This window comes from Felis catus, chromosome B4 (assembly GCF_018350175.1).
Source record: "Felis catus isolate Fca126 chromosome B4, F.catus_Fca126_mat1.0, whole genome shotgun sequence".
NCBI lineage: Eukaryota > Metazoa > Chordata > Mammalia > Carnivora > Felidae > Felis > Felis catus.
In genome coordinates this window covers 42,978,442-42,998,448 of record NC_058374.1, presented here as the reverse complement: position 1 = coordinate 42,998,448, position 20,007 = coordinate 42,978,442, and the positions used below count along the sequence as shown (strand labels likewise).

Sequence of the window (20,007 nt, the reverse complement as noted above, 5' to 3'; positions counted from 1 at the left end):
AGTAAACAAAGAAGACAATTTAGTTCTGATTAAAGAGTTGGGGGAGAGATAGTATCGAGGCTTTGCTGGTGGTGTGTGTGTTGGGGGGTGGATAACACTGGTCAAATTCCTAATTTGTAGCCTAGCAACCCCTTCACTATGGGGGAAGAGGGTGCCCAGTGATAGAGCAGTAAATGGACATAATGTTTCTAGTTGGTAAACCAGGGAAAGTGCATCCCTCTTTGGGGTTTTGGTTGAGGGCCTAGAATTCAAACTGATGCTACTGGACCTGAAACAAACCAGAGTATGATATCTCTCTCTTTTTTACAGCGAGGATATTTTCTAAATCCAACTGTTAGCGGAGAGAACCGAGGATGAGTGAAACGTGACATCCAAGAAAACCTTCCCTGAGGTCACACCTCCCTTCCCCCCACTCACTCCGGGTCCTTCCAGGAAACACTGAGCCTAGAGGCCCCTTTAGTTACCACAGCAACTGAATTGAGCAGCCAAAGGACAAAGAATATCCTGTATGGCAGCGAGGTCCGATGGAAATAGAGTCCAAGCACTTATGTAATATAAAATTTGCCAGTAGCCACATTAAAAATTTTTAAAGAAACGAGAGGGATTAATTTAAAAGTAATTATTTTATTTGACCCACTATAGCCAAAATAATATCATTTCAGTATGACGTCCATCTAACAATTATTACTAAGGTAGTTTACTTTTTTTTCCCCTAAGAAGTCTTTGAAATTCAGTGTATATTTCACATTTAGCATACATCTCCATTTTAGGCTCTAAATGTTCTATAGTTAAAGTAATATGGCGTCTATCAAAACAACAAAGTTGTGTTTGATCGGAAAATATTTTAAATGAATAAAAATGAACAATTCAGCTCTTCAGGTGCATGAGCTACATGTAAATACTCAACAGCTACATGAGGCTCATGGCTGGACCTTGCAACTTAGAGTAAGAGGACCATGATGCCCTGTTTTCCTCTGGTCTTTTCTGCGTCCTTCCTTTCTTCCTTCCTTCCTTCCTTCCTTCCTTCCTTCCTTTTTCTTTCTTTCTTTCTTTCTTTCTTTCTTTCTTTCTTTCTTTCTTTCTTTCTTTCTTAAATTTATTCATTTAAATTCAAGTTAGTTAACATACAGTGTAGTATTGGTTTCAGGAGTAGAACCCAGTAATTCATCACTTATGTACAACACCCAGTGCTCATCCAAACAAGTGCCCTCCTCAATGTCCATCACCCATTTTCCCTGCTCCCCAACCCCCACCCCCATCAGCCCTCAGTTTGTTCTCTGCATTTAAGAGTCTCTTATGGTTTTGCCTCCCTCTGTGTTTTTATGTTATTATTATTATTATTATTTTGGTTTTGAAAAATTATGTTGCTGCTTCATCTTTTTTTTAAAATTTATTTATTTTTAAATTTACATCCAAGTTAGTTAGCATATAGTGCAACAACGATTTCAGGATAGATTCCTCAATGCCCCTTACCCATTTACCCCATCCCCCCTCCCACAACCCCTCCAGCAACCCTCTGTTTGTTCTCTATATTTAAGACTCTCTTATGTTTTATCCCCCTCCTTGTTTTTATATTATTTTTGCTTTCCTTCCCTTATGTTCATCTTAAAGTCCTCATATGAGTGAAGTCATATGATATTTGTCTTTCTCTGACTAATTTTGCTTAGCGTAATACCCTCTAGTTCCATCCACGTAGTTGCAAACAGCAAGATTTCATTCTTTTTGATGGCTGAGTAATAACTCCATTGTATATATATATATATATATATATATATATATATATACCACATCTTCTTCTTTTTTTAATGTTTTCATTTATTTTTGAGACAGAGAGAGACAGAGCATGAGCAGGGGAGGGGCAGAGAGAGAGAGACACACACACACACACACACAGAATCCGAAGCAGGCTCCAGGCTCTGAGCTGTCAGCACAGAGCCTGACACGGGGCTAGAACTCAACGGACTGTGAGATCATGACCTGAGCCAAAATCAGACGCTCAACCGACTGAGCCACCCAGGCGCCCCTAATACCCTCTAGTTCTATCCATGTAGTTGCGAATGGCAAGATTTCATTCTTTTCGATTGCCGAGTAATACTCCATTGTATATATATACCACATCTATCCATTCATCCATCGATGGACACTTGGGCTCTTTCCATACTTTGGCTATTGTTGATAGTGCTGCTATAAACACGGGGGTGCCTGTGCCCCTTCGAAACAGCACACCTTAGATAAATACCTAGTAGTGTAATTGCGGGGTCATAAGGTAGTTCTATTTTCACTTTTTTAAGGAACCGCCATACTGTTCTTCAAAATGGCTGCAGCAGTTTGCATTCCCATTTATCTTATTTCTTATCTTTGCTTTTATTTATTATTTGTCTCACAGTGTCACTCTTGGCTCTAAATCACTTTATCTTTTCTTTCTCCTTCTCCTTAGGCTTAGCATGATTATTCTTCAATGTTTTGCAAGGGCAAATGGCACAAATAAAAGTAAAAAGTAGGTCTGTATTACCCCCTTCATTTACTCAGAGCAGGCTCCGGCATAATTCCAGAACACAGTTTTTGCCCCAGTAATTATTTGCCCAATGGTTAATGAAATAACAAATGTAATCATGAAGGCGCAGGATTTATGTGTCCCAAATAAACGCGTGTAAAACAGCTATGGAGAAAGATAAGACTGCAGGTTAAGTTTTGGAAATAATTTTGTAGAATATTTCCTTCTTGGGGAAAAAGGAAGGAGGGCGAAAGGGAGAGAGATGTGAAACATATTTTGTCTGGCTAACTCAGTCTGAGAAAATTACCTTAAAAAAAGGTAAGCCACAGGAACAGAGAGCATTCTACTTGTGGCAATATATGTACTTTTTTTTTTAAAGGTTACAACTGGAATTCAACTGAATCTCAAGAATGTAAAAGTGTGCTGACATATTGAGACACATGCTTCTTGGGGACGAGGGACCTAATAAACTCCTGACCCGAAACCAGTCAGTGCTGGGCTTGTCCCCCAGAGTAACAGACATCCATTAGGTAATCCGCACCCTGGGCAATAGCTAACAGTTGCTCAATACATCTCTGCGTTGGTATGTTTTGGGGAGATTGGTTGGTTGATTGGGCTCTTCGATGCACTTTGAGAGTAGGTCCCACTAGATCCCCAACTCTAGTTAGGAGTTACAAGCTCTGGTGATTCATTTGGTGATTAAGCTAGGGAAGGCCACCAAGGTAAATAAAACATGTATCCTGTATCATTCGATTGCTGTGGGACGTTCTTCCACCTTTACTGAAAACAAAAGAGGAAATGTGGTGGATACATTTGAAAATGGAATAGACTGGGGAGAAATGTTACTAAATTCCCACCTCATAGTTTATTATTTTTTTTTTAATTTTTTTTTCAACGTTTATTTATTTTTGGGACAGAGAGAGACAGAGCACGAACGGGGAAGGGGCAGAGAGAGAGGGAGACACAGAATCGGAAACAGGCTCCAGGCTCTGAGCCATCAGCCCAGAGCCCGACGCGGGGCTCGAACTCACGGACTGCGAGATTGTGACCTGGCTGAAGTCGGACGCTTAACCGACTGCGCCACCCAGGCGCCCCAACCCACCTCATAGTTTAATGTAGGTCTGCTAAGAAGAAAGTAATGAACGAAATAATGGCCTGAAGTCTCCTAAATCCAAATACAGCTATCTGCAGACCACAAATCTCAATCCTAGCTTCTTGCTAGTCTGTGGGAGGCTGTTTGCTACTGCGATAACTCAGTGGGAAAACAAACCAAAAAATCCTGGAATCGAGAAATACGGGTTTGAAACACGTAGAGTTACAGACAGAGAAAAAAACTGCTTCTTTCACAGGCCAGTGTAAATGGCATTTCAAGGCTCACCAAATAGCTAAAGGCTAAAGATCGCCAGAGTTAATTCTACTCTTTGCTTTGTATTTGTAATTTTCCTCATAAAGAACAACTTTTGTTGCAGCGTGTTATTTTCTAATCTTCCTCTACCACGTTAAGTGCAGTCAGAGTTCATTTGGAATCCAAAAGCACCAAAGAAAACACAGGGTAAAGAAAGAAAAAATTTGAGAAATGTTGATTTTCTTGTCTGAACTGGGTTGCAACCATTCATCACTCTAGCTGATCCTGAAGCACCTAATCCCAGCTCTCAGACCCTTACCACTCTCCCCTCCTCAGATTTCCTTTAAAAATCACTCCATCCCACACCACCGCTGAGATGAATGACACTAAATCGAAATCTTAATCGGATCATTCTCCTACTCAAATATCTTCAATGCTTATTGAATAAAGTCTAGATCAGTGCTGTCCAAGAGAAACATGTGAGCCACATATGAAATTTAAAAATTGGGGCGCCTGGGTGGCGCAGTCGGTTAAGCGTCCGACTTCAGCCAGGTCACGATCTCTCGGTCCGTGAGTTCGAGCCCCGCGTCAGGCTCTGGGCTGATGGCTCGGAGCCTGGAGCCTGTTTCCGATTCTGTGTCTCCCTCTCTCTCTGACCCTCCCCCCCGTTCATGCTCTGTCTCTCTCTGTCCCAAAAATAAATAAAAACGTTGAAAAAAAAAATTAAAAATTTCCAGTAGTCACGTTTAAAAAAAGTGAAAAGAAATGAGTTAATTTCAATACTATATTTTATTTAACTTAATATATACATATGCCAAATATTACCATTGCAACCTGTAATTAATATAAAAGTTATTAATGAGGTACTTTCTGTCTCTTTTTTTGGTACTAGATCTTTGTTTATTTTTTGTCTTTTAATGTTTATTTATTTTTGAGAGAGAGAGAGAGACAGACAGACAGAGCGTGAGCTGGGGAGGGCAGAGACAGAGGGAGACACAGAATCGGAAGCAGGTTCCAGGCCCTGAGCTGTCAGCACAGAGCCAGACGCGGGGCTTGAACCCACGAGCCTTCGAGCTGTGAGATCATGACCTGAGCCAAAGTCGGCCGCCTAACTGACTGAGCCACCCAGGCGCCCCTGGTACTAGATCTTTAAAATGCAATCTGGGGGCGCCTGGGTGGCGCAGTCGGTTAAGCGTCCGACTTCAGCCAGGTCACGATCTCGCGGTCCGTGAGTTCGAGCCCCGCGTCAGGCTCTGGGCTGATGGCTCAGAGCCTGGAGCCTGTTTCCGATTCTGTGTCTCCCTCTCTCTCTCTGCCCCTCCCCCGTTCATGCTCTGTCTCTCTCTGTCCCCCCCCCAAAAAACAAAAAAAAACCAACACGTTGAAAAAAAATAAAATGCAATCTGTATTTTGCATTTACAGCGTATCTTAATTGTGACACTAAATTTTCAACGACTGAGGCGAAATGATGAAGTTGCATTTAACAAAAACATTTTGTAGTACTTCTAATATTTTTACACTGCTTCACTTTTTAAAAATTGCTTCTTTCTTTCTTTCTTCCTTCCTTCCTTCCTTCCTTTCTTTCCTTTCTTTCTTAATGTAATCTCTATGCCCAACATAGGACTTGAAATCAACACCCCAAGATCATGATTTGCATGCTTTACTGACTGAGCCGGCCAGGTGCCCCAACACTTCTTCAGATTTTAAATACAAACTTAAATGAATTAAAATGGGATGAAATTAATAATTAAACTCCTCAGTCACACTAGCCGCACGGTAAGTATATCTCCTCTTGCCCAGGCCAACCTGAGCCAACTGTCAGGGTTTGAACAGGCCCCATGTACCTTTTCATCGGTATGCTTTATTATATCCTTTTTTTTTTTTTTAATTTTTTTTTCAACGTTTATTTATTTTGGGGACAGAGAGAGACAGAGCATGAACGGGGAAGGGGCAGAGAGAGAGGGAGACACAGAATCGGAAACAGGCTCCAGGCTCTGAGCCATCAGCCCAGAGCCTGACGCGGGGCTCGAACTCACGGACCGCGAGATCGTGACCTGGCTGAAGTCGGACGCTTAACCGACTGCGCCACCCAGGCGCCCCTATTATATCCTTTATAATAAACTGATAAATGTGACTAAATGTTTCTTTGAGGTCTGTGAGCTGCTCTAGCAAATTAATCAAATCCAAGGAGGGGGCTGTTGGAACCTCTAATCTACGGCAGTTGACGACCTGGGTTTGCCATTGGTGTCTGAAGCGGAAGGAGAGGGAGGCTGAGCTTTTAATCTGTGACATCTGCTGCTATCTCGGCTGGATTGTATCAGAGCTAAGTTGAATTGGGAAGGGCATTCTGTTATCCTCAGCTGAGAATTGAGGAGTTGCTTGGTGGTGTGAAAATACACACATCAAAGGCTGCCGTAACTATTCACCACAGACTGGATGGCTTGAGCAACAGGAATTTATTTTTACACTTCTGGAGGCTGGGTGTCCAACGTCAAGGGGTTGACAGGTTGCGTTTCTCCTATGGACTCTCTCCTCGACTTGTAGATGGCCCTTTTCTCTGTGTGTATACATTCCTGGTGGCTCCTGAATGCCCACATTTCCTGTTCTTATAAGGACATCAGTAGGATTAGATTAGGCCTGACCCTAAAGGCCTCATTTTAACTTCCTCACTTCTTTCCAGGCCCTGTCTCCTAATACGATCACACTCTGAGGTACTGGGGGTTCGGACTTCCGTATGAATTTTGGGGGGACACAATTCGGCCCATAATACTATGTTATCGGAGACTCATTCTTCTGTACTCTTTCATCTTGAATATCCTTCCCAACTGGCTAACTAGTGGTCATGCATACAATAACCAGTATCTCTTCCCCCTTGTGAAACCTTCACAGACAAACCAAAGAAGATAAGGTTTCCTTCGGGTCACAATCTATCTCAAACATACCTATATTATATTACTTACTAAAATCCCATAGCAATTAGTTGTTTACATATTTGCTTACCTTTCTAATTTGTGAGCACTCTGAAGGCAGAGATTTTATTTACCTTTATGTCCACAATGCCTATCAAATAGGTGAACAAAAAATGTTTTTTATTTTTTTAGTATTTTTTTCTGTTTGTTTTTAGTTTTGAGAGAGAGAGAGAGAGACAGACAGACAGAACACAAGTGGGGGAGGGGCAGACAGAGAGGGAGACATAGAATCCGAAGCAGGCTCCAGGCTCTGAGCTGTCAGCACAGAGTCCAATGTGGGGCCTGAACTCCCAAACCGTGAGATCATGACCTGAGCTGAAGTCAGATGCTAAGCGGACAAAACCACTCAGGCGCCCTTATTTATTTCTAAGTAATCTCTATGCCCAATGTGGGGCTCAAACTCACAACCCTGAGATCAATAGTTGTATGCTCCACCGGACGCAGCCAGGCAGGTACCGCCTTAATTAGTAAATTCTACAACATGATTATAGAAGCGCTTTGTTAATAAAGGTAGTGATTCATAGATGTCTCAGAAACTATCCCTAGAAAAGAAACTTCTTTTAGGGATATACATGGGTGTGGCTTGATTAACTTGATTAAGGTAATACAGTTTCCTTTATTTCCCAAGAATCATTCCTTAATGTATTCAAAGTTCACAAGTATACTAGCATTCCTGAAGCTTTATTTTTTATTGGTAAAGCATAAAGCCAATTAAAGAAATGTACAATCAGTCTTGTGTCTGTTTCACTGGCACCACCCATCTCTGAAGCTCCATCTAATCAGCCAACCAAACCCTCTGACATTAAAACAAAACAAAATAAAACAAAAACACCTGTAGTAATAGCCTAAGCTATTACCACTTAATTTGTAAGCACATACTTTTGAGGACTTGTTATCCATACTCTTTAATGCTATCGGCTATACTCCTAAGTAAGTGTCTTGAAATGTGTGTTTTTGGTAAATATCTGTTAGGACTTCTAATTTTATGTTTAAGTCTGTCGCCAGTTTCAAAGTGGACACTTTCTAAATGTATTTAGCATAGACAAATCTATTATCATCCCATATTATTGTGTATATTACTTTAAAAACGCTTTGCTATTATTGGTTTACAAATTTATCTCCCCAAATACATTGTGAGCTTCCTGAAAACCATGAGTACACCTTATTTGGCTCAATATTCTGATTATCTGATACATTGTAAGTGATAAATAAATGTTTGTTGAGAGAACTGCATAAATGAGTGCCGATCAGGCAGTAATTGCTAAGGATTCAAATAGAACTGAACAGTTTCTTGGTTGTGTTTTTTGTTTGTTTGTTTGTTTTTAAGATTTTATTTTGGGGGCACCTGGGTGGTTCAGTTGGTTAAGCAGTGGGCTCTTGATTTCCCCTCAGGTCGTGATCTCACAGTCATGAAAGTGAGCCCTGCATCAGGCTCTACACTCTGCTTAGGATTCTCTCTCCCTCCCTCTCTCTCTGCCCCTTCCTCACTAGTGTGTGAGAGTGCTCTCTCTCTCAAATGAACAAATAAACAGAAAGAAAGAAAGAAAGAAAGAAAGAAAGAAAGAAAGAAAGAAAAGAAAGAAAAAGTAATCTTTACACCCAGTGTGGGGCTTGAATTCACAACCTTGAGATCAAGAGTCATATGTTCCATCAACAGAGCCAGCCAGGTGTCCCTGAACATAGTTTTAATTGTATTTATATCTTGGCTGTCTCTAAAAAGAATGTGTTAACAAACAAAAGAATAGTGGTCTGTATTTCGAAAACAAAAATACTCATTTGATGGTTAAAATTTGATATCATCTACCATTAAGATGACTAATTCCTTTTTAACTCATTCTGTAAGTACAGCATTACCCTTATACCAAAACCAGACAAAGACATTACAAGAAAAGACAACTATAGACCAACATCTCTCATAAATATAGATACAAAAATGCTTAAGGATATATTAGTAAATTTAATACAAACATTAATAATAAGAATTTTTATCCATTATGACCAATTAGGACTTATTACAGATATGCAAGGAGTGTTAATATTTGAAAATCAATTAATTTAATCCATCATACCAACAGGTTAGAAATGAAAACTCCCATGGTCATGTCAATAAATGCAAAAAAATCATTTGACCAAATCCAACAGTTTTTCATGATTTAAAAACTTTCAATAAACTAGGAATACAGAAGAACTTCCTTAACTTGATAAAGAATGTCTACCAAAAAACCCACAACTAACAACATACTGAAATGCCGAAAAACCCAAAGCTTTCCCACTAAGATCAGAAACAAGGTAGAAATGTTCCCTCTCACTACTCCTTTGCAATATTAGCTAGAAATACTAGCTAATATAACAAGACAAGAAAAGAAAGGAAAGACCTAAAATTCTGTTTGAACATGACAGGATTGTCTATAAAGAATAAAATACTGGGCTGCCTGGGTGGCTCAGTTGGTTAAGTGTTCGACTTCAGCTCAGGTCATGATCTTGTGGTTCACTAGTTTGAGCCCCGCGTCGGGCTCTGTGCTGACAGCTCAGAGCCTGGAGCCTGCTTCAGATTCTGTGTTTCCCTCTCTCTCTGCCTTTCCCCTACTTGTACTCTGTGTCTCTCTCTCAAAAATAAAAAAATAAAAAAATAAAAAAAAGAAAAAACATTAAAAAAAAAAAGAACTTAATAAAACAAACAAACACAAAGAATGAAATCCTGAGATGCCTGGATAGCTCAGTTGGTTAAGCGTTTGACTCTTGACTTTGGCTCAGGTCATGATTTCACAGGTTCATGAGATGGAGTCACACACTGGGCTCTGAGCTGACAGCTCGGAGTCTGCTTGGGATTTTCTTTCTCCCTCTCTTTCTGCCCCTCTCCCACTCTTTCTCTTTCACTCTCTCAATAAGTAAATAGATAGATAGATAGATAGATAGATAGATAAATGAACAAATAAATAAACTTGAAAGAAAACCAAAAACTATAGAATCAGTTTTTTGATTTCCATAAAATAACTTACTGGGACACTGAATGGGATTGCACTGGATCCATAGTTCAAGTTAGGAAGAAGACCTGACATCTTGAAAATGTTGAGTCAGCTGAGCCACCCAGACACCCCATGATTCTCAATTTTATATGAAGCGGCCTAAGACCCAGAATAGCCAAAACAATATTGAAGGAGAACAAAGTTGTGTAACCGATGTTACCTACTTGACTTCAAGACTTACTATAAAGCCACAGTAATCAAGACATTGTGGTATTGGTGAAAACAATAGACAAACAGATCAATGGAACAAAATAGGGAGCCCAGAAAGACCCGCATGAATACAGCTGACTGATTTTTTACAAAGAAACAAAGGCAACTTAGTGGAGCAGAGATAGTCTCCTTCTCAACACATCGTACTGGAACAATGGTACATCGACAGGCAAAAAAAAAAAAAAACAAAACCCACAACAATCTAGTAACAGACAGATCTAACACTTTTCGCAAAATTAACTCAAAATGGATCACAAATCTAAATGTAAAACACAAAGTTAATAAACTCCCAGAAGATAACATGGGGAAAAAAACCGGGATGACCTTGGCTATGGCAATGACTTTTTAGACACAACACCAAAGGCACAATTCATGGAAACAATATTTGGTAAGTTGGACTGTGTTAAAATGGAAACTTCTGCTCCGCAAAAGACACTTTTTCAAAATGGTTATTTATTTATTTATTTTTGAGAGAGTGAGTGTGAGTAGGCCAAGGGCAGAGAGAGAGGGAGACAGAGAATCCCAAGCAGGCTCCATGCTGTCAGGTGCAGAGCCTTACATGGGGCTCAAACTCATGAACCAACCATGAGATCATGATCAGAGCCAAAACTGTCAGCTTAACTGACTGAGTCACCCAGGGGCCGCAGACACTTTCAAGAGAATGAGAAGACAAACCACACACTAGAAGAAAATATTTGCAAAAGACACATCTGATAAAGGACCAATATCCAAAATATGCAATGAACAGTTAAAATTCGACAACAAAAAAACCAACCTGATTAAAAAAGAGGCCAAAGACCTCAGCAGAAAGAAGATGTACAGATGGCAAATAAGCATATGAAAAGATGCTGCACATTATATGTCATAAGAGAAATGCAAAATAAAACAACAATGAGATACCAGTACCACCTATTAGAAGGGCCAAAATCTGGAACACTGACAATACCAAATGCTGACGAGAATGTGGTGCAACCAGAAATCTCATACATTGCTGCTGCGATTGCAAAATGGTACAGCCACTTGGGAAGACGGGTGGTTTCTTACAAAACTAAACATACATCTACCATACAATCCGGCGATCCTGCTCCTTGGTATTTACTCAGAGGAGTTGAAAATGTATGTCCACACAAAAACATGCATACGCATGTTTACAGAAGGTTTATTCATAATTGCCCAAACTTGGAAGTAACCAAGATATCCTTGAATAGGTGAATGTATAAACAAACTGTGGTACATGCAAACAATGGAATATTATTCAGTCCTAAAAAGACATGAGCTCTTGAGCTATGGAAAGACATGGAAGTCTCTTAAATGCATATTACTAAGTGAAAGAAATCTACTCCAATTTTAAAAACAGTGGCTGTGTCCATTTCATTTCCGTGTCTCTTCCTCCAACATCATTTCCATCACCCTCTCCACACTTGGTACGATACATTATTTAGAGGAGACACTAGATAAGTATTCGGGGGGATTAAATAGTTTCGTTTTGGAGACTGTGCTCTGTGGGAGTGAATGTATTGACTGGACATGAACTCTTCATTCCACTGGTAAACCAGAATGCCACTTAAAATTTTATAATCTGTTTCTTTGCAATTTCATTAGCACAACTTGCCCTTTAAGCCCTGCCTAATCAGTCAACTAGGCTTGTTCCTTGTCGCCTCTTTAATGAAATCAAATGATTAATTTCAATTGAACAATCATTTGGTCAGAATGTCTCATGAAAAGAACAGTGAACACCATACCCCTAAATTTCTTTGAATATATACCCTTATTTGGTGCTCATGTTCTTAAAAACTTCATTTCATGCTTTTAAGTCTGCTTGTCAACACCAAGTAGTTATTTTTTTTGATCAAGTATTTTTTTAATACTTAGCAGAGATTAAAGTGATTTTACCATGCCATAACATCATGTATACTATACCTATTGTTAATAATCACTAATAATATTGTCAGGGGGCACCTGGGTGGCTCAGCCGGGTAAGTGTCCAACTCTTGATTTCAGCTCAGGTCATGATCTCACGGTTTGTGAGATCGAGCCCTGTGTCAGGCTCTGCACTCACAGTGATGGAGTCTGCTTGGGATTCTCTGTCTCTGTCTCTCTGTCCCCTGATCATACACATTCTCTCTCTCTCAAAATAAAGAAATAAACATAACAAATAATATTGTCAGAATATTCTTGACACAATATCTAGACAGATAAGTAGGTCATCATAGTAGACAAAGGGAGACCTGAAGAAAAAGGAAGAACCAGGTTACTGGTTCAGGAAGGAAAGGAAGTGAGTGTCTATGTCACAATTCAAACTAAAAAATACCACTGCCTTATACAATAGCTGCCCACAAGCAGCCCCATACTAACCTCTCCCATATGCCAACCTAATTCTGAAAGATAAGCAGCATGCAAAAAAAATATCGGGGTTTAGATTTATAGACACTCTCTAGTGTTTTCTTAACTGGTCTTTCGGGGTTAGAGAGCAAGTGACACTCTCTCCTTGCAGAGCATCTCAGTGCTTCCCTGAAATGATCACTTACCACTAAAGCAGAAGTTCCTTCTCTGACACCTCCCTTCACTGATTACAGCTGCCTTGAGTGGGGCATAAATATCTTCCTCACTCATTAAACACCCTTTTTATTTATTTATTTATTTATTTATTTATTTATTTATTATTAAAAAAAAAATAATGTTTATTTTTGAGAGAGACAGAGAGAGAATGCAAGTGGGTTAGGGGCAGAGAGAGAGGGAGACACAGAATCCGAAGCAGGCTCCAGGCTCCGAGCTGTCAGCACAGAGCCCGACGCGGGGCTCGAACTCACGAGCTGTGAGATCATGACTTGAGCCGAAGTCGGACGTTCAACCGACTGAGCCACCCAGGCGCCCCTTAAACACCCTTTTTTTTTTTTTAAATTTTTTTTCAACGTTTTTATTTATTTTTGGGACACAGAGAGACAGAGCATGAACGGGGGAGGGGCAGAGAAAGAGGGAGACACAGAATCGGAAACAGGCTCCAGGCTCCGAGCCATCAGCCCAGAGCCCGATGTGGGGCTCGAACTCCCGGACCGCGAGATCGTGACCTGGCTGAAGTCGGGCGCTTAACTGACTGCGCCACCCAGGCGCCCCTTAAACACCCTTTTTAACACCTAGCAGAGACTTGGCATTATTATGTTATCCACTGTCCTTATTATCAACACTAGGAAGAATAGGTAGGAGAGACAGAATAATCACAGCTTACTATAATTGACCAAGCAGAGGATTGGGGGTCGAAAGAGCAGAATCTGAGTCCCAGCTCTGAAACATGAACTAGAGTTTAGACATTTGAACAGGTCACGTAACTTCTCTGTCTCAACCTCAGTATTTTAGTTGAAGGCCATAATACTCAGCTCATGGGATCATTGAGAGAAATGAGATAATGTGAAAGAAAAGAAAGAGAGAAAGAAAGAAAGAAAGAAAGAAAGAAAGAAAGAAAGGGAAAGAAGGAAAGAAAGAAAAAGAAAGAAAGAAAGAAAGAAAGAAAGAAAGAAAGAAAGAGGGGGGAGGGAGAGAGAGAGAGAAAGAAAGAAACAAAGAAAGAAAGAAAGAGAAAAGAAAAGAAAAAAGAAAAGAAAAAAACCCTCAAACTCTAAAGCTCTGGCAAATATATACATTCATTCATTCAGTCAATCATTTATGCAGTTTCCCTCAACTGTTCATTGCCTACTACACGCTAGGCACAGTTCTAGGTGCAGGTAATACAAATGTCACTAAGACAAGTCCCTACCCTCAAAGTCCATACCCTAACCTTAAATTTGAATATGGAAGGCGTAGGTGATGGTTAATTGTTTAAAACGATTTTATTTATATATTTATTTTAGTGTATTTATTTTTGAGACAGAGCATGCACACGTACACGCATGGGTTGGGGAGAAGCAGAGAGAGAGAGGGAGAGAGAGAGAATCCCAAGCGGGCTCCACACTGATAATGTGCCCCTTTAAGATTTTATTTTTAACTAATCTCTACACCCAACATGGGGCTCGAACTTACAACCCTGAGATCAAGAGCTGCATGCTCGAGGCGCCTGGGTGGCTCAGTTGGTGAAGCATCCAACTTTTGATCTTGGCTTAGTTCATGATCTCACAGTTCATGAGTTCAAGCCCCATGTGGGGCTCTGCACTGTCAGTGCTTGGGAATCTCTCTGTCCTTCTCTTCCCTCTCTCTCTGCCCCTTCTGCAAAAAAAAAAAAAAAAAAAAAAAAAAAAAGAGTTGCATGCTCTACTGACTGAACCACCCAGGTACCCCTGTGATGGTTACTTTTATATGTCAACTTGCCTGGGCCACAGTGCCTAGAAATTTGGTCAAATATTATCCTAGATGTTTCTCTGGGGGAGTTTTCAAGTGAGATTTACATTTAAATTGGGGGACTTTGAATGAAGCAGATTGCCCTCCATAATGTTGGTGGACTTCACCCAATCAGTTGAAGGCTTGAAGAGAACAAAGACTAATATCCCCTGCTCCGCCTCCAAGCAAGAAAGAATTCTGCAGGCGATGGCCTTTAGAGAGTCTCCAACCTGCCAGCCCACCCTGCTTGGACTTGCCAGCCTCCATAAGTAAATTCCTTAAAACAAAAATCTTTTTCTATATATACACATCCTGTTGGTTCTGTTTCTCTGCAGGGCCCTGACAAATTTTGTTACCAAGAAATCGAATGCTGCTATAGCAGATACCTAAAAACCTAGAAGTGGCTTTGGAGCTGAGTAATGGGTAGAGGCTGGAAGCATTTGGAGGTACATACTAGTAAAAGCCGAGACTGTCTTGAAGAAATTATTGCTAGGAATACGAATGGGAAAGGTGATTCTGGTGAGGTGTCAGACGAAAATGAGGAGCATGTTATCGGAAACTGGAAGAAAGTTGGTCCTTGTTGTGAAGTGGCAAAGAACTTGGAGGAATTGTGTTCTAGTGTTTTGTGGAAAGGAGAACTTGTTTGTAATGAAATAGGATATCTAGTTGAGGAGATTTCTAAGTACCGTGTAAAAAGTATGACTTGGTTTCTCGTTGCTGCCGATAGGAACACAGGAGAAGAGAGAGATACATTGAAAGAGGAACCGTCAAGCAACAAGGAACCAGAAGATGAAAATTTGGAAAATTCTTAGCTTATCCATATTACAGAACAAGAATGCTTGCTCTGGAGAGGACACCAAGGGTATGGCTGAAAGTTCACTTGATACAGAGATCATGAGCACAACGCATGGCTTTAACCTGCCACCTTAGTAGAATCTAGGAATGGAAATGGTGTTATGTCAGTAGACACACGGCCAGCTTGGACTATGGGCACAGAGACAAGATAAAATGAAGGAAGGTGAAGCCTGCTAGGATTCTACAGGACGGGACAACAGAACTATCACCATGGGATGTCTTTCAATAAGAGGTAAGAATGACACTGAAGTTGATTCAGAGATCAGCAGGGTTGCCTCTCCTACCACAGGCCAGAGCACAAGGGCCCTCAAGGAAAGGCTGTCACCTCAGGGGGCCCCGAGGGCAGAGTACTGAGCCAAGGAGGGTTATCTTGAGACTTAAATCTAATGAAACAGATTTCTTGGCTAGGACACCAAAAGCACAGGCAACAAAAGTAAAAAAAAAAAGGCAAATGTGTCTCCATCAACCTTAAAAACCTTTGTTCATCAAAGGATACAATGAACAAGGTGAAAAGGCAACCTATGGAACCAAAGAAAATTTTGCAAATCATATATCAGATAAGGGGTTAATATTCAGAATATATGAACAGCTTAACAACAAAATAATTCAAATAACCTGATCAAAAATGGGCAAAGGATTTGAATAGACATTTTTCCAAACATGATATACCGGTGACCAACAGGCACGTGAAAAGATGCTCAACATCGATAATGATCAGAGAAATGCAAATTACGACAACAATGAGAAATCTCTTCATGCCCATTACAATGGCCATTATCAAAAACAACAACGACAGAAAATAACAAGTGTTGGTGAGGGTATGAAGAAATTGATACTCTTGGGCACTGTTGGTTGAATTGCAGAGTAGTACCATTGTCATGGAGAACAGCATAGTGGTTCCTCAAAAAAATTAAAAATAGAACTACCCTATGATCCAGCAAGCTCCCTTCTAGGTATATATCCAAAAGAATGGAAAGCAAAGTCTTTTTTTTTTTTTTTATTTTTTTTTAACGTTTATTTATTTTTGAGACAGAGAGAGACACAGCATGAACGGGGGAGGGGCAGAGAGAGAGGGAAACACAGAATCGGAAGCAGGCTCCAGGCTCCGAGCCATCAGCCCAGAGCCCGACGCGGGGCTCGAACTCGCGGACCGCGAGATCGTGACCTGAGCTGAAGTCGGACGCTTAACCGACTGAGCCACCCAGGCGCCCCTGGAAAGCAAAGTCTTAAACAGAAATATCTGCACATTCATGTAGCACACCCAGGACTATTCACTATCGCCAAAGGTGGAAGCAATCCGAGTGTCCATCAAGAGATGAACAGATAAATATCCAAGGAATATATATATATCCAAGGGAATATTATTCATCCTCAAAAAGGAAGGAAATCCTGTCACATCTTACAACATGAATTGACCTTGAGGCCATAATGCTAAGTGAAATAAACCAGTCATAAAAAGATAAACACTGTAGGATTCTACTTATAGGAGGTATCTAAAGTAATCACAGTCAGGGGCGCCTGGGTGCCTCAGTTGGTTGAGTGTCCATCTGACTCTTGATTTCGGCTCAGGTCATGATCCCAAGGTTGTGGGATCAGGTCCCGTGTTGGGCTCTGCGCTGACTGTGCTGAGCTTGCTTGGGATTCTCTCTCTCCCTCTCTCTCTGCCCCTCCCCCGACTCTCTCTCTCAAAATAAATAAACATTAAAAAAAATAAAAACCTTAACAATCTCTTTAAAGGACCTGTCTCCAACTACAGTTACATTCTAAGGTACTAGAGGCTGAGCATTGAGCCCGACTGAGATTCTCTCTTGCTCTGTGTCTCTGCCCCTCTCCCCCAATCGCGCGCCGTGCTCTCTCTCTCTAAAATAATAAACAAATAAATAAACAAAGTAGTCACACTCATGGAAACAGACAGTAGAATGGTTACCTGGAGTTGGAGGGAAAGAGAAAAGGGGAGTTGTCCTTTAATGAGTATAAAGTGTTTGCAAGATGAAAAGTTCTGGATATCTGTTCCGTAACAATGTGAATACACTTAACATGTCTGAACTGTACACTTATGGATGGTTAAGATGGTAAAAAACTTTTTTAATGTTTATTTTTGAGAGAGAGAGCACATGTGCATGTGCAAGCGTGAGCAGGAGAGGGGCAGAGAGAGGGGAAAGGAGGATCTGAGGCAGGCTTCAGACAGCCCGATGCGGCCTCGAACTCACGAACTGTGAGATCGTGACCTGAGCCAAAGTCAGACGCTTAACCAACTGAGCCATCCAGGTGCTCTAAGATGGTAAATTTTATGTTATGTGCTTTTAACTGCAATAAGAAAGAAAGAAAGAAAGAAAGAAAGAAAGAAAGAAAGAAAGAAAGAAAAAAGGAAGGAAGGAAAGGAAGGAAGGAAGGAAGGAAGGAAGGAAGGAAAGAAAGAAAGAAAGAAAGAAAGAAAGAAAGAAAGAAAGAAAAGAAGGAAGGAAGGAAGGAAAAAAAGAAGAAGGAAGGAAAGAAAGAAAAAAAGAAAGAAAGAAAGAAAGAAAGAAAGAAAGAAAGAAAGAAAGAAGAAAGGAAGGAAGGAAAGGAAGGAAGGAAGGAAGGAAGGAAGGAAGGAAGGAAGGAAAGAAAGAAAGAAGAAGGAAAGAAAGAAAGAAAGAAAGAAAGAAAGAAAGAAAGAAAGGGAGGGAGGAAAGAAGGAAGGAAGGAAGGAAGGAAGGAAGGAAGGAAGGAAGGAAAGGAAGGAAGGAAAGAAAGAAAGAAGAAGGAAGGAAGGAAGGAAAGAAAGAAAGAAAGAAAGAAAGAAAGAAAGAAAGAAAGAAAGAAAGAAAGGGAGGGAGGGAGGAAGGAAGGAAGGAAGGCAGGCAGGCAGGAAGGAAGGAAGGAAGGAAAGAAAGAAGAAAGAAGGAAAGAAAGAAAGAAAGAAAGAAAGAAAGAAAGAAAGAAAGAACGAACTAATGGGGTTTACCTTGCTAGATTTTAGATTTGTTTGGTAACTCGTCAGCCCTTTTTTCTTTCCAGTTTCTCCCTTTTGGAAACAGAGTGTCCGTCTTACGCCTGTCCCACTACTGTATTTTGGAGGCACGTAACTTGTTTGCTTTCACAGGTTCATAGCTGGAGAGAAATGTTCCCTTAGGATGAATCATACCTCCAGTCTCACCCATATCTGATCCAGATGATACTCAGGTGAGACTCTGTATGTAGACCAGATGCTAGAATGGGATAAGAAAGACTTTTGAGGCTCCTGGGATGGAAATGAATGTATTTTGCATGTGAGAAGGACATAAATCTGGGGGTGGGGCAGAGGGTGGGTGTTATGGATTGAACTGTGCCTTCCTAAAATGTGTATGTTGAAGCCCTAACCTATAATACCTTAGAGTGTAAGTATAGCTGGAGACAGGACCTTTAAAGAGGTTATTAATTATTTTTAATGTTTATTTATTTTGAGAGAGAGAGAGGGGGAGAGAGAGAGAGAGTGGGGGAGGGGCAGAAAGGGAGAGAGAGGATCCCAAGCAGGCTCAGCACTGTCAGTGCAGAGCCTGATGCGGGGCTCGATCTCCCAAACTACGAGATCATGACCTGAGTGGAGATCAAGAGTCGACGCGTAACTGGCTGAGCCATGCAGAAGCCCTGAAGTTATTAAGTTAAAAAAATTTTTCTTTAATGTTTAATTTGGAGAGAGAGAGACAGAGAGAGAGAGAGAGAGAGAGAGGAGCAGAGAGAAAGGGAGGTGCAGAATCCTAAGCAGGCTCCAAGCTCTGAGCTGTCCACACAGAGCCCAACGTGGGGCTCAAACTCACAAACTGCGAGATCATGACCTGAGCCAAAGCCGGATGCCCAACCGACTGAGCCACCCAGGCGCCCCAGAAGTTATTAAGTTTAAACGAGGTCATAAAGTTTAAATGAGGTCATAAGAATGGGGCCCTAATCCCAAATGACTGGTGTCCTTGTAGAAAGTGAGACACGCTGGGGATGTACACACAGAGAAAAGGCTATGTGAGAACGCCATGAAACGGCAGTTTACCGCGAGGAAAGAGGTCTTATGAGAAACCAACCCTGCCGGCACCCTGCCCTTGGATTTGCAGCCCCCAGAACTGTGAGAAAGCAAATTTCTGTTATTTAATACAACCCAGTCTGTGGTATTTTGTTACAGCAGCAGGCTAATGCGGCAGATAACAAGCAAACAAGTAAATATATAATCTCAGGGAATGATAAGGGAGCACTTTGAAGAACAGTGGAGCAAGGTAAGATAATAAAGAATTGGGGGGGGGGTATATACAATGGGGGAGTTAGGATTGATCTTAGCAGAGATGGCATCTGAACAGAAATCTGAGTGTCAGGAGGGAGCAAGTGTAGGGAGCTTTTTCGAGAACAGCATTTCAAACAGAAGGCAATTGAAGTACAAAGACGCCAAGAGGAGGGGAAGATGTGTGCTTGGCATGGGGCCAAAAGCCTGCTCTGCGGGAGTGTTGTGAACCAGGAGCAAAGAGGGAGGAGAAATGATGTTGGAGGGTTAAGCAGGATTCTGATCATCTAGGCCACTGCAAGCCGTGGCAAGGATTCTGGATTCTATTTTAGAGGTGACAGAAAGCCAGGAAGCTACCGGGCCATTTTAGGTTTTAAGGCAAACCAGTGACATTAGTTGATTTATGTTTTCCAAAAGGTCTCTGCTGTCCAATGGAGAAGATGCTGGAGGAGAGCAAGTGTGGAAACACAGAGACCAATTAGGAAGCTGCTGGTCCAGGTAAGAAATGATGGCGACTTGAACTTGGTAGGACCTGAATGAGAGTAGTAGTAGTGGAAGCAGTAAGTGGTTGGATT

At 41.0% G+C, this 20,007-nt stretch overlaps 2 protein-coding genes across 13 annotated transcripts in view; one reads left to right on the top strand and one right to left on the bottom strand.

Annotated features, from left to right (window-relative positions):
* Positions 1-20,007, bottom strand: part of SLC2A3 (solute carrier family 2 member 3) — an 89,521-nt gene that overhangs the window by 17,008 nt on the left and 52,506 nt on the right. The window lies entirely within an intron of this gene.
* LOC109501443 overlaps positions 19,021-20,007 on the top strand; it is a 42,914-nt gene continuing 41,927 nt past the window's right edge. For all 7 annotated transcript variants that reach the window (XM_045061333.1, XM_045061334.1, XR_006600521.1 and 4 more), the window contains exons 1-2: positions 19,021-19,430; positions 19,850-19,930. In XM_045061333.1, coding sequence (XP_044917268.1) covers positions 19,395-19,430; positions 19,850-19,930 — 117 coding nt within the window. In that variant the 5' untranslated portion in view covers positions 19,021-19,394. The remainder of the gene's footprint in view (positions 19,431-19,849; positions 19,931-20,007) is intronic.